General features: G+C 45.4%; 3 protein-coding genes across 9 annotated transcripts in view; 2 read left to right on the top strand and 1 right to left on the bottom strand.

Annotated features, from left to right (window-relative positions):
• The first annotated feature begins 231 nt into the window (after positions 1–231).
• armc7 (armadillo repeat containing 7) lies at positions 232–1,420 on the top strand. Its single transcript, XM_086064361.1, has 3 exons — positions 232–429; positions 606–749; positions 864–1,420. Exons 1-3 carry the CDS (start codon positions 354–356, stop codon positions 1,208–1,210), a joined length of 567 nt encoding a protein of 188 aa, XP_085920487.1. The 5' UTR covers positions 232–353; the 3' UTR covers positions 1,211–1,420.
• LOC147156289 (uncharacterized) lies at positions 1,291–11,574 on the bottom strand. Of its 5 annotated transcripts, none has more exons than XM_086064358.1 (21): positions 11,425–11,574; positions 10,654–10,805; positions 9,978–10,130; positions 9,521–9,705; positions 9,400–9,426; positions 8,200–8,445; positions 7,535–7,600; positions 6,711–6,827; positions 6,060–6,129; positions 5,675–5,715; positions 5,445–5,599; positions 5,086–5,280; positions 4,757–4,837; positions 4,623–4,687; positions 3,670–3,796; positions 3,316–3,486; positions 3,144–3,228; positions 2,965–3,080; positions 2,163–2,330; positions 2,008–2,100; positions 1,291–1,788 (listed from the first exon to the last, which is right to left on the bottom strand). In XM_086064358.1, exons 3-21 carry the CDS (start codon positions 10,079–10,081, stop codon positions 1,672–1,674), a joined length of 2,229 nt encoding a protein of 742 aa, XP_085920484.1. In that variant the 5' UTR covers positions 10,082–10,130; positions 10,654–10,805; positions 11,425–11,574; the 3' UTR covers positions 1,291–1,671. The 5 variants fall into 5 exon arrangements, with proteins under 5 accessions (XP_085920484.1, XP_085920485.1, XP_085920482.1 ...); XM_086064359.1 differs by having other exon boundaries at positions 10,654–10,777; positions 11,425–11,556; XM_086064356.1 differs by lacking the exons at positions 10,654–10,805; positions 11,425–11,574 and adding an exon at positions 10,450–10,595.
• Positions 10,476–13,044, top strand: part of heatr1 (HEAT repeat containing 1) — a 21,014-nt gene continuing 18,445 nt past the window's right edge. For 2 of the 3 annotated variants that reach the window (XM_086064354.1, XM_086064353.1), the window contains exons 1-4: positions 11,739–11,863; positions 12,253–12,408; positions 12,489–12,705; positions 12,846–12,987. In XM_086064354.1, the coding sequence (XP_085920480.1) occupies positions 11,770–11,863; positions 12,253–12,408; positions 12,489–12,705; positions 12,846–12,987 (609 nt within the window). In that variant the 5' untranslated portion in view covers positions 11,739–11,769. Of the gene's footprint in view, positions 10,571–11,738; positions 11,864–12,252; positions 12,409–12,488; positions 12,706–12,845; positions 12,988–13,044 lie in introns of those variants that run through there. The other variant, XM_086064355.1, reaches the window with a different exon arrangement.

The raw sequence follows: 13,044 nt of genomic DNA, 5'->3' as shown, positions 1-13,044 counted from the left end.
AAATAAATAAATAAAAAACACAGCCCAAGAAGAACGATAATGTTCTTCGTGTTAACCATTAACAGTTTCATCCAACAGTCTGTCAGGATGAGGAATATTGTCACGTTATGACATGAAATGAGTCACGTTAACACATGCAACATATTAACGTGATATTGAAGTTTCTCTGGTTACTGTTAATATTTAAGCGGAACAGAAAGTACAAGGCGATCCATAGTCGGACATATTTAACCGACGGACAGCTTGAACCGTGTTTTCTTTTTTGTTTATATTTTTCTCTCTCTTGCCTCTATAGTTACATTTAATAATGACGTTTACGCTTTACATGGATAAATAAACTGTGTAAAGATAACATGTGGAAGAAGGAATGTGACCGCTTCGAGTATTTACAAACGCTCGTTACTGAGTTCCAAGACACCGATAGTGATGGTGAGCGATAACCAACGATATTGTGTTCTTTAAAATTTTACGTTGTTACGACTTTGATTGTTTTGTGGTTCTATTTCGTCCCTCGGATACATGTGTAGCTAAAGAGACGTAGGCATTGTATTGTGATCAAATTCGCATTTATTGTAATAATGCATTTTCTTGACATTTGTTTCCAGAGGCAAAGGAGCAAGTTTTGGCCAACTTGGCCAACTTTGCTTACGATCCGAAGAACATGGAGCACCTGAAGCAGCTTCAGGTGTCTGATCTCTTCCTGGACATGCTCACAGAGGACAGCGACAACTTTGTGGAATTTGGAATAGGTGAGGATTCCCGTGGCACATGTTTTTACATCACAGCATTTAAAATGAGGTATCTCCTTGATTTGAGGTCCAGTAACTTTTTTTGTTTGGTTTTAAACCCGTTGACTGCACTAGGGGGGCTGTGCAACCTCAGCATGGATCCAGAATGTTGCGACTTTATCCTGCAGAGTGACGCCATCCCTCTGGTCATAAATTGTTTGTCCAGTCCGCGGGAGGAAACGGTCCTGTCGGCCATCAGCACCCTCATGAACCTGTCCACGCAGTCATCGCGCTCGCGCATCAGCGACGTGGCCGTCGTGGAGTGCATGCTGCGCTTTTCCCTGTGCGAGAGTCCCCGCCTGCGCAACCTGGCCCACGTCTTCCTGCAGGATTGCTGCGGCGAGGAGCAAGTGAGCCAAGCCCGGCAGGGAATGGCGGAACGGACACAGACTGCGCTTGGCATCCCACTGCCCAAAGACTGAAGGAACGTTTGATTTAATTCTGTAAATTTCAACATAGTGACACGAAGCCGCTAAATCACATCTCATGGGACACTTGTATCTCAAGGCACCACTGTTGGGTAAATCTTTATTAACATTTTAAATACAAAAACAACATTCAAAAGAGAAGGCCCAAAATGTGAAAAACATTAACCCAAAGACAAAATAAATAAAACATTGAATTCAGTGCAATTGTGACTTTGAAGGCCTCAAGTTCAAATACCACATTTGTCTACATTAACATGAGACACACACAAGAAGGCAACTTTGGCAAGTTGCTTTCAAGGCCACCAAAAAAATGCTTATAATAATAGTACACATGTGACTAAAACATCACATCTTGACATGAAAAAGCAAAAGGAGATAAATTAAAACTTGCCAAATTATTATTATTTTTTAAATGAGGAAATGGGCAATGTCAATAAGCAAGGCGGGCGGTGCGTTCAGGCGTCTCGAGGAAAGCCGTGGACTCTGAATCGATACATGCAGGTGTACTCTTGGTGGCCCCAGTTGGTCAACACCTGCACTTCGATAATTTGGAAGGCACGCTCGTTCTCCTCCTGCAAAAACAACCCAATTTGCGGTTAAAGTCACTTAACTGGAGAGGAGCGGATTCAAGCTTTTTGAGCCAGGGACCCCTCACACGGGAGAAAATTCATTATGCCAATTTACCCCTGCGTGCCCTCGGAATTGAAATGTTGCCTATACTTCAGAAAATATATTTGCTGTAATATTACAAATTCATTTCTTAAAGAGAAAAATAAGTTGCGTGGACTCACAGTGACGTCATAGGACTGCAGCGCTTCTCCGTCTTCCTGGTACGTGTACGAGCCCAGCAGCGTCCCTCGCTCCTGACCGCCGTCGTCCAGACCCTGAACGACAAACAACTCAAAACGCTGAGCCTCCATAGGACGTTCCATACGGTGACGCTTACGTAGACTCGGAAGTCTCTGGGGGCGCTGCTGATGGTGCCGCTGGGCGCCAAGGCTCTGGGGATGTGCTCCAGGGAGAAGGCGGTGGGGAGGATCCTCATGGACAAGCGGATCACCAGGAAACCCGTAGAGCCTCGGAAGGCCCAGCAGTTCCCGGGATGGACGTTCGGCTGTGAGAACGCAAGCACAAGAAAACTTGAATGTAGGCCTTTTGGCGATATGGATTTCAAATAAAACTGGACCCTTAACTCATTTGCTCCCAAAAACTTTCTATTTTATTACCAGTGTCCCAAAGATGCATTTATATGTTGTTGTTTTTTTTATGCTAGAGCATACAGAAGGCTTTGATGCAGCAATGGTAGTTATTACAAAAACGGCTAGCAGAGTATCAACAGATTTGTGAATGATGAAACTTAGCTATATTCTAATGCTAATTGCTGCAAAATGGAAACAGATGGAAATGTACTTTTTTCCCCAGATGAAAGATGAGACTCTAATCTTTTTTTTGGTAGGCTCCATGTTTTGATAGCAATAGAACACAATAGTCTGTGGGCCTTGCAAAATCCCGTAAAACAGCCGGGAGCGAAGGGGGTTGCTTCAGTCAAAATGGCCAGTGAATGAGTTAATAGGCAATTATGCTATTAAGCTAACGACAGGTCGCTAGGAGACTCTACAAAATAGCATTTGAATCAATTGTTCAGTCCTACTGTTTCTAAATATTAAAAAAAAATAATTATCATTATTATTTAAGTAATGCAATTTGGTGTGTCCAACAGGTGAGGAAAAAAAAAAAGGGCAAATTACCTGGATGACGACTCTTGGAGACTGCGAGAAGTACCACAGAGGAATTCCAAACAAACTGAGGAGCGCCGCTTTGGTCTCATATGTCTGGGAACAGCGAGTGCTCAGGATGCTGCCACCTGTAGGATGAAAAGGATATAACTTATTAATAAAAAGGGGGGGGGGGAATAACCGCTTGTGACCTCCAGACTCCAACGCGTAGTCGGCCAGGCCGGTCCGGTCGTGAGAGAAAAGCCGCAGCGCCTTCTTCACCATCCGGTCCACGTCCTGCAGACAAGCAACAAGCCATTAGGTGGCGCTACTCTGCAAAACTTAACACGTTCTGCTTGCGTGTAAAGCATTTCACATGATCACCTTTCTGGTCATCGCCATCCCATTTGTCCCTTTGAGCACCTCATCGTGGCGGTACCGGTTTAGACGCCTGCTGACGTTGCGGAGGATGTTGCGCTCCAGTGAGGCCAGAGATGCCTGCAGCGCTTTCCCAAAGTGCACAACGCCAACTTCCTGCTGGACCTGAACTGAAATCTGACCAGAAACCAGGAGTCAAGCATATTCAGGGCTAAAAGATAAAGTCAGCTTGAAAATAGGACTAAGATCAGTTCGCTAGCTTGATGGCTTCTGCAATGCAGAAGTAAGTAGCGTACATCCCCAATTTGTGTTATAAAACTAAAAGTATTTGATGACGCAAAGATTTCAGAATGGTCTCACAGTCTCCCGTTCCGATTGCTGACATCTCAGAAGATCGTCCACATCGCGCCTGGTGTCCTTCAGGTTCGCCTCCAGACGGCTCACATGTGCCAGAAAGTCCCGGCGGGACTGACGGTCCATGCCGATGCTATTGGGGAGAGTCAATGAATGGCGGGCCACACATTTGCGACCTGGGCCTGACCCGACTTAACACCGTGTCACAATCACAGCACGCATCATTATTTATTTCATATCATTGAACTAAAACGCATCATTATCACATGTATAAATGAGTGCCTTCATTTGGAGTTGCAGTTCCTTTAACGCCATCATTTTTTTAACAAGCGATTAATTCTTGCCCCTTACTTGGAAAGCCTGTACTGGGGCAACTCCAGTTGCAACACGGCCACGTCAAAATTTAGCAGTAATAAATCTAAAATTTGCATATATTTGTGGAGACTGGGGTCAAGTTGTATTTTTACCATTTTAAAAATGTGCAGAATTTCACACGTTACTTCATGTTAAAGATTAAATAGTTCTTAATAGGAAAAGAAATGCACTGAGCTGTCACCAAACGTCTTACAAATGCAAGTATGCCATCTAGTGGCAGAAAATGACCTCTGCACAAATAAATATCATTCGGGTTTTTTAGCTTGAATTTTAATTAAATTTTATGAAATTACCCTTTTAATGACTAGAATATGTAGCCATATTTCTATTAGTTAATTTTTTCCCCCACACTCTTATGTTAAGAGTATGAACACTTTTTTGTACATTTAAGAAAATATTTTTTTTTTTTAACCTTAAGTATAAAAGAATAACATTAAAATGAAACAAACACTAGAATTTAGGTAGTAAAAGTCGGCTCGTGCTTCCGTGGCTTGCTTTGACCATCCGTCACAGGTGTGTGGACAGGAAGTGACACGAAAAAGGTGGAGGTGGTTCGAGGCACGGCTGGAGACGTTGACGCTTACCTGGCCGCATCACAAGGTATTGCCTGCGCCGCCGTCATAACGGCTTCTCGCCTCGACGTCGCCTCCTGGAGGACAAAACTTGTGCTGTAAACGAGGCCAGTTTGGTACCCGCTCACCGCCGGGGTGGTTGTTACCGCCGCCTTGTCCGCCAGGTTCTGCAGATTCGCCTCCACAAGATCCAGACGGGACATTTGACTCTGCAGCCAAAATAACTCCTGGAAAGAGACAAACGGTCAGTAAAGGCAAGTGTGATTCACGACTGAAACACTAAAAGTCACTATGACCAGATACCAAAATCTTAATCCGACTTCCATTTCTTGCAATATTCCTAATGCTACTTCCTTGTTGTTTCTAATAATACGAGTGTGTGCGACCACTACTGCTGTGACAATTTCATGAAGTACCTAAACACGAGCCTTGTGGAACACCAAAAGAGCCAACAGCCAGAAGTGAAAGTGAGCACCTGCTCCCTCTGCCGTCGGTTGTCATCCAATCGTCTTCTGAGCCGGGCCAGCTGGCGCTCTGCCAGCCTGCTGCGCTGCAGTTCCGTATGGATCCGCAGCATCTGACCGCCTCTCTGCTCGGCCCTCTTGTCGCCGGCCTCCACACGCTCCCAAAGCGACGCCAGGCTGCGCTCCAGACGGGCCAGGGGCGCAAACTTTAATGATAACATTATGACTTACTTTAGACAAAAGTATTGGGACAAAATTAGCCGATCTTATCAGGACACTTGGAGCACAAAAAAAAGTGCTTGGACGAGTCTGCCGTTTGAAAAACTTCGGGCCGCGAGTGGAAACGGGGACGTAAGAATGTCAACATCACCTCCTCCGAGTCCTCCGCAGCCTCCCCTGCCGCTTGGCTGTCCGAAGACAAAGCCGGACCGTCAACCGGGGACAAGGCAGGACTGTCGGAGACCAAAGTCCTCCACTCCGGGACACTTACTGCTGGTAGATCATCCAAGCCAAACCAACACAGACCTAATGACGCGTCAAGGCGAAACTTATAATTGTATTTATTTATTTATTTTAAATGGTGCGTGAGAAGGAACCTACTGAATGGGATCACAAGAACCAAAAAGAGTGCGAGAGGAAACCTATGGGGCAGACGTCAGAAAGGTTTGAGCTTATCATGACATCATCTGTACATCAACATACAAATACTGAAGATGGTATCAAACTCGAGGTCCGCTAAAGAAAATCAAGTGTGGTTTTTTTGCCGACAAATTGAGGCAAAGCAGGACTCCAAACTGGCCCATGATGTCAATGAGCTTGACACAGCTGTTTTCAAAACAACTAAATCTTAATAATAATTAGCTATACATTCACTTCAGTCACCTATTTCAGTGTATAAGGTGTTACTTCAAGCAGCTATGAATGCTAAAAAAAAAAAAATAAATAAAAATAATAATAATAATAATCCTCCTTGAGCACTAATTACCGAGTCAGCAGAGGGCTGTCAATCCGTCTGGTGGTCCACTTGAACACAGCACCCAGCTTGGACCAGCCATCTAAAAACACACACATTTCATCAGATACAAACGACATCGTTAGCAAGCAAATAAGAAAGAAGGCGCCAGCAGCAGAATGGAAAGAGATGTTCTACAAACTGCGAGGACGAGGAGGACAACAATCACGAGAGCTTGATGAGATGTCAGATGCAAAGCAGTGAAAACGCACGCGACTCAGCATCTAGGAAGAAGACATCGGCGACGGGGAAGAGGACGACAAACTACTTTTGGTCTACGGGCAACGACCTGCAGCACGAGAAGGCGACGACGACAAGATTCACAACCATGAGGTCAGCCAACACAAAACGCCACACTGAGGAAACAAGGCTCCTTCTTCATGGAGGCACAACTTTGCACAAAGGCACTTTATTAGGTACACAAGCACAATCCAATCTCTTTACTCGGACGGCATATTTTTAATATACTATGCGAACATGCGCTCTTTGTTAAATGAATACCTTGTTGTTAGTTATTTTATTTCAGATTGTGCGGATGTACCTAATGTTGTGGCCAGTGAGAGTATGGCAAAGCTGCGACTGAGGCGGCGGCAGCAGCAGCGGCGGCGGCGGCGTCAAGTTAACCTGTGAACATCGTGACGTTCCACAACAAGCAGCACAACGCCCAGGTCCGAGCACACCAAGATGAGCCGACCACAACGTGCGTCTGCTCAGCGTGCTCTTTCGCCTTGCAGTCATCACCTGAAGGTGGCAGCAGTGAGTGAATCGGGGAAGCTAACGAGGTCGAAAAGAGAAATTGTGGTAAGCCCATTCAATGTTTTAAAGCTCCTTTTGCGTAGCCACAATTAACATCGTCGATATCAACAATGTCTTGCTGACAAGTCTTAATTACATTTTGAATCATTTGAATTTTCAGTCAATATATCCATAACAAGATTGTTAGGACCTTCTCCTAAACAATCAGAAGCAACCGAAATTCGAATCAATCTGTTTTCAAGTCCAATTTATGCAGCGGGACTGTTTCTTTAACCAATCACAAATTCACCACAGCATAACGTCGGCAATGTTCTTTGATTGGATGATCAGAACAAGCCGACTTGGACTGGCAACAAACATCTGTAGCCATCAGCTAATATTAAAGGGATACTCACTTGACTTATTGAGCTATTTTCAGCATTAAAAAAATAATATATATAATTGTACCCCGCCTACTGCCCGAAGCCAGCTGGGATAGGCTCCAGCAACCCCCGCGACCCTTGTGAGGACAAGTGGTACAGAAAATGGATGGATGGAAAAAAATAATTATAATATTTTGTCCAAAATTAATTTGATGACTTCATGAATGTGGCACATTTGCATTTTTTGCAAATGCATCGCAACAGTGGTGGCATTCAGAGGCGGACAAAACCACGGCCAAAGTGAGTGTGTGCGCGTGTGTGTTAACTCACACAGAGGTCCATTGGTCTGAAGCGCCCTCTGCTCGGTGCTCATCCCGCCACAGTGGTCCGTAAGTGCTGCAACAGACACGCAGCAAATATACTCAGTCAGGACAAAAAGATGCTCGCTCACGCCGCCGCCGCAGATGAGGAGGGATTTGCATTTCTCCACAGAAACAGCCAAAGTCAAAAGAGGTGCAGCCCATTTGTGTGAGAGGGGAAACGGCATGCGAACAAGAAAGTGAGTTTGGACACATTGACATTCCCCAGCCGGGTTCCTTAACATTTAAGTGGAGTGGTGAGCGAGGACAACGCGGATCAACAACACTGGGGCAGAAGGTGACGCCTCACTGAAATTGCACCCGTGAGGTTTCCTTAAAATCCACTAAAGACGACACGATTTTGAACACCTTCCGATGTTCAAAAGCCTCTTACAGGCAGGACCTCCAAGTTTATGGTCACGCTGACACATCTGCCAGGCACGCGCCAGCGCAGAGCGGCAACGGGCCGCCGCACTCCTCGCGCCCGCCAGCAGCCGGTCCAACCGCAGCTGCAGCACATCTACAAGAACCGCACACCATGATGTCATCGGGGGAGGCGGCCATGTCACATTTGGATGGGTGGGCGGAGCCACGGAAGTCACACGTCATCCAAACATGTCTGGAATCCATCCTCACCTGTTCTGGATTGCCGTCTTCGCTCCCTCGTGTAGATGGTGGACGCTTCCAGGGTGGGCGAGTCCAACGGCGTGTACTTGGAGGACGACGAGAGGTTTGCGGTTGTGGACTCCCTCCTGCCGCAATGGCAGTCTTTGCAGGAGACCCGAGTCAGCGTTTGGAGCGGGTGTTTGGGGCAGCGGCCATCGCAGCCAATCAGAGTGCTGTTGGCCAACATGCTGCTCTGCTCCTCCATGATGGTGCTCTCTGGAAAACACCAAACCGTGGGCAGTGGATGCAAAAAGTCTACACACCCCTGTTTAAAGACACAGTGTGTAGACCTTAGCGCCATCTAGTGGTCAAGGAATAGCATTAGAAGCACGCAGGAGCACACACACACACACTACGGTGGCTCAGAGAGACCACATTTGGCAAGCCTAACACCAATTTTTATAATGCGTAAGCAAACCAGCATCTCAGCGAGCGACGACGACATGGCAGCCGTTATGAAGCCTGCGAGCGACGCTGAAAAACCGAGCGAGCAAAAAATTAGCCGGAGCAGCTAACAAGCGTGGCTAGCGGGAGTTAGTTATGAGCCATATGCGGGAGTGGATAACAAGAGCGGCTAGCCACTCCAGCCGCTAGCGGGAGGAGCTAGTAAAAAAAATTTTTTTTTTTTTTTAAGCTACTAAAAGCTTGATAAGCAACGGGTCCCAATCACGGGAGTTAGTGACGACGACCTGCTGGGGGTTCGACCCATTGGGTCTGACACTCGAGCCAAGCACCACCCGGGCTAACTACATTCGCGAACTTGTCCTTTGGGCATCCGTAGCAGGAAGATGGCCGTGAAATATGGCAGCTCTAGTAAGGTGAGCCATGTAATATAATTAGTGATTACTAGACCTACGATTATATTTAAAATAATAATAATAATAATATGCAATACAACATACTTTTGCATATTGACATAAACAGTCGTTTTTTTATTTTTATGAATGAATTATTAGTCTACCACTAGATGGCGCTAGGGATCACCGAATGCCCCTTTAAATGCAAAGTTTTGTAAATTTATTACGGTCAAATGAAGACTTATCATGATGGCTTTTAAATAAAAAGTTGCGTTTTGCATTGAAGGCAACATGTCGAGGCTAACCGGCTGTATTACACACTCGAACAATACTACACAGTGAATAGAAAATCAAATCTGAAGGATTCACCAACCTCTAGGATCAAGGTCGTGGTCCAAACCTAGCGCACCACAAAATGGAGACAGTTGCGTCATCAGACAGGACTCATAACAGTCAAATTAAGCAAAGCCACGAGGCTTCTTATTGCTTCTTGCCCCAGAAGTTGTCAAGCAGCGTGCTCTCCCGCACGGAGGCCTCATGGAGGGACGACTCGGCCAACAAGGACGAGAGCAGCGAGGCATCGGAAGAGTCGCTGTGGAGGGAGCGGTTGGAGGATTTACGAGGCGCGTGGGCCAGGAGCGACGCCGGGCAGGATTCCGATTGCTGCGATTTCAACATCCTGTTGGGAGGAAGAGGCAGAGTGACATACAAAGACAAAAGGGTACATTGAATTTCTTTAAAAGTCAAGAAACCTGAGACAGAGCCCTGTCCTGAATGGAAACAATTAATAACTACTTTTGTCTTAAAATGAAGATTTTACAAAATGAAAGTGTAAAGAACGGTTGTACATGTCAAAGCAGGAGCAACTGGTATCAAGAAATTAAATTATTTAATATCTTTAAAAAAAAAAAAAAAAAAACGTGAGACCAGCAAATGGCGGGTGACGGCTACCTTGCGTTTCTCCGGCCGTTTCCTCCCACGTTGAGGGAGGCGCTGTCGAGCGGCAGCCGTTGGTCCAGCAGGCCTTTGTCCAGACGTAAACTGCGCCTGGACATGTTGCCGGGCTCGCCGTCCGAGTCGGATGCTGCTGACCAGGAGCTGGAGCTAAGCAAGCAGAGAAAATTATTTTTGCTGAATTTTCAGTCTTTGCAGGCATTTGCATTTTTTTGGGAGGTCAGGGTGTTATAACTTCCTCTTCTCTCTCTTATCATCTAAAAAAATGAAATGATCTTCTCCCTCATCTCAAAAATGTTTTTTTTGACTCTGTTGAACATGAAAATAAAATGACCTCTCCATTTGAATAACTTTAAATAGGTCACTTTTGTTACGCTGTTATCATTAAGCAAGTAAAGTGAACGGCCGGACACGCTGACCCACAAAGCGAGGGCACTAAACTGCACAATAAACATGAGCGTACACACACAGGTCTGTCCAGCCCCAGCTCTGCAGATCCTCGTCCTGGTCACCGACTCGCATTCCAGGTCAGGCAGACATGCATGTTTCTCACAACGTTCAACAAAAACAACTTCCTGTCGGAGCCTCAGGTCAGTGAGCTGCTTAGGCCGCGCCTCTTCCTTGCACACAGATAACTTGAACTCTGAACCGCTGTTGCTGTGAGAGAACTTACCGTCAGCTAATGAGAGGTTGCCGTTTGATTCTGTCCCCTGTGAGTTGCTAAACGTCACTCAGTCTTTCTCTAAGCCTCCCTGGATTAGACAGCAGTCCGCACACTTTGAGCCAATTAATGGGAGCTGGGGAGAAGATGGAGGTTTGGCGGTGCTGCCATCAAGAAATCACAAAGTGCAAGAAAAATACAATAAATAAATGTACACTACTCATAAAACCTTTATAATGAGCTTTTGAGTGAACTTTCAGGATAACGTTCATCCAGAAATTCCACTTAAAAACTGAATGTAATTAATGTACACGTCAGAATTGTGCTATAAAACCAACCTAACTGTTGTACAAAACAAAAGACACTCATAATGGATTACATTATAGCATATTAGGTGTCACCTATGCAAAAAGACACACGTACTTTGAGGCTCTTATTTTGCGTTGTCAACTTTCAGCCAATCATATCGGCGTTATCGCGGATGACGTCGAAAATGCACCAATCACAATCCGCGGCGGGCGGAGCCCCGCCAAAACCGAACAGTGGGGTTGAGTTAACCGCTAGCATTATTCGCTAGCGCTTTAAATGTACTCGCTTGACACAAAACACGCCAAGAAAAAACAAACGGCCGACCGCAGCTGGCAAGCCGACCAACTCGACGGTCTGCTGACCGGATTTTGGCAGCTAGATATCACAATTAAAACTGGCTACTGGCTAGCAGACTATCTGTTAAGATATTTATATTCTTTTTTTTGAAAACTCGAAAATTTGACCGTCACTTACCGGGTTTCACAGAAAAAGCCTTCTCGAAAATTCGTCGTCCAGGCAAAAATGAATAATGTTACTAACTGAATAAACTGAAGTTTACTTCGCCTTCTCCTTCGTGATTTTTATAGCGCCAAAAAATAATCGGCCACCACCGTGTGGTTGGCATGCTAACTGCCTCAAAGATAAACGAAGAAAGACGAGCGAAGTATGATTATCACAAGTCGAATGTGTGACTTTCCGCTCGGTATGACAACAGTTAAATTGGTGTATCATACTTATGATTTTTTTCCCATCCCCTCATTATATTAAAATAATATTACAATATTAGAAGATAAATGACCTTACAAGACGAAGGCGGATATGAGCGATGTGAACCATCTGTACTTACCCGGAAGTGAACCCGGAATATTTTTCAGCTGCCGCACGTGTGTTAAGAGGAAAACGAGAAAAAAAGGTTTGCTCATAATTGTTTTTTATACGACAGCAAATCAAGTGTTGATATTTTAAAACGCTGTTACAACTCAAACTATGCTTGTGGCAGTTTTGGTGCCATGAAGTTTCGTCACGACAAACTTCGAAATATTTTTCTTGCTACGAATCTTACAACGCTACATTTCGCCCCTATTCATCCATTTGCTGATTTAGTTTTCTGTTTGGGCATTCTCATAGAATAATAATAAGAATAACATCTTTGGAATCTATTTTCTTATGCAGATATTGTGAAGACGTTTTGTCGTTGATAAGTAATAATTGTGTTTGTTTTCATCCATGACCTAAAACGTGTGTAACATCGCACCCTCTCATCTTCTATTGATTGGTGAGGTAATTCTACTGAAATTTCAGGCTTAGAACCCACCATGACGTCATTAGCCTACCAGCTGAAGCGGCTGGCGCTTCCTCAGAATGACCCCAATTTACTTTCGCGCAAAGAGGTTGCTTCACTTCTCTTTGACCCCAAAGAGGCGGCCACCCTCGATAAAAGCACCTTCTATGCTCTCGGTGAGTCTCTTTCCTCCACCACCTTCGTTTCGCTATCCATTGTCATCCTTTGTAACCTTTCAAATGTTGCTTCGCTGCAGGCTGCACGGGCCTGGAGGAGCTGCTGGGGATCGAACCGGCCTTCCACGAGTTCCAGGACTCTCTCTTCAGCCGGGTATCGCTCACGCTGGAGCGCAGCGTCCAGTCCAAAGATGTCAACAAGAAGCTGGACGCCGACATCTCTCTCTTCCTCACCCGCGTCTCCCCGTACTTCCTCCTCAAGCCGGCGCACAAGTGCATCGAGTGGCTGGTGCATCGGTACGCCGTCGCTTAAACGCAATTTGCCAAATTTGGATTGGGCCCTTGTAATTTCCTTTAATTTTGATGGCCGCAAAAAATTTAAATGTATGATATTGCACCGTAGCAGATTTGTCAGGTTCCTTCTTTTTTTTGAGCAGCTTCCACATTCATCTGTACAACGTTGAAAACCTGCTGGCTTGCGCGCTGCCTTATCACCACACCAACACGTTTGTCCGAGTAGTACAGCTCCTCAAGATCAAGGATGCCACACACCGCTGGAATTGGCTGCAGGCCCTGCAGGTCAGACGTGATGTCTGTTGAAGGAAAGTTCACGTTTCTAGTTGGCAGGTTGATAAA

The sequence above is a fragment of the Leptonotus elevatus genome, chromosome 20 (genome assembly GCF_054856555.1).
Source record: "Leptonotus elevatus isolate MCC_2025b chromosome 20, RoL_Lele_1.0, whole genome shotgun sequence".
Lineage (NCBI taxonomy): Eukaryota > Metazoa > Chordata > Actinopteri > Syngnathiformes > Syngnathidae > Leptonotus > Leptonotus elevatus.
This window is presented reverse-complemented; position numbering and strand designations above follow the sequence as displayed.

Coding starts and splice junctions, on each gene's coding strand:
- armc7 (XM_086064361.1), top strand. CDS start 354: ATGTGGAAGAAGGAATGTGACCGCTTCGAGTATTTACAAACGCTCGTT. Junction 430..605: donor CCAAGACACCGATAGTGATG/GTGAGCGATAAC, acceptor ATTTGTTTCCAG/AGGCAAAGGAGCAAGTTTTG. Junction 750..863: donor CTTTGTGGAATTTGGAATAG/GTGAGGATTCCC, acceptor TGACTGCACTAG/GGGGGCTGTGCAACCTCAGC.
- LOC147156289 (XM_086064356.1), bottom strand. CDS start 10,502: ATGCGAGTCGGTGACCAGGACGAGGATCTGCAGAGCTGGGGCTGGACA. Junction 3,081..3,143: donor CTACGCGTTGGAGTCTGGAG/GTCACAAGCGGT, acceptor TTCATCCTACAG/GTGGCAGCATCCTGAGCACT. Junction 2,331..2,964: donor CTCCAAGAGTCGTCATCCAG/GTAATTTGCCCT, acceptor GCGTTCTCACAG/CCGAACGTCCATCCCGGGAA.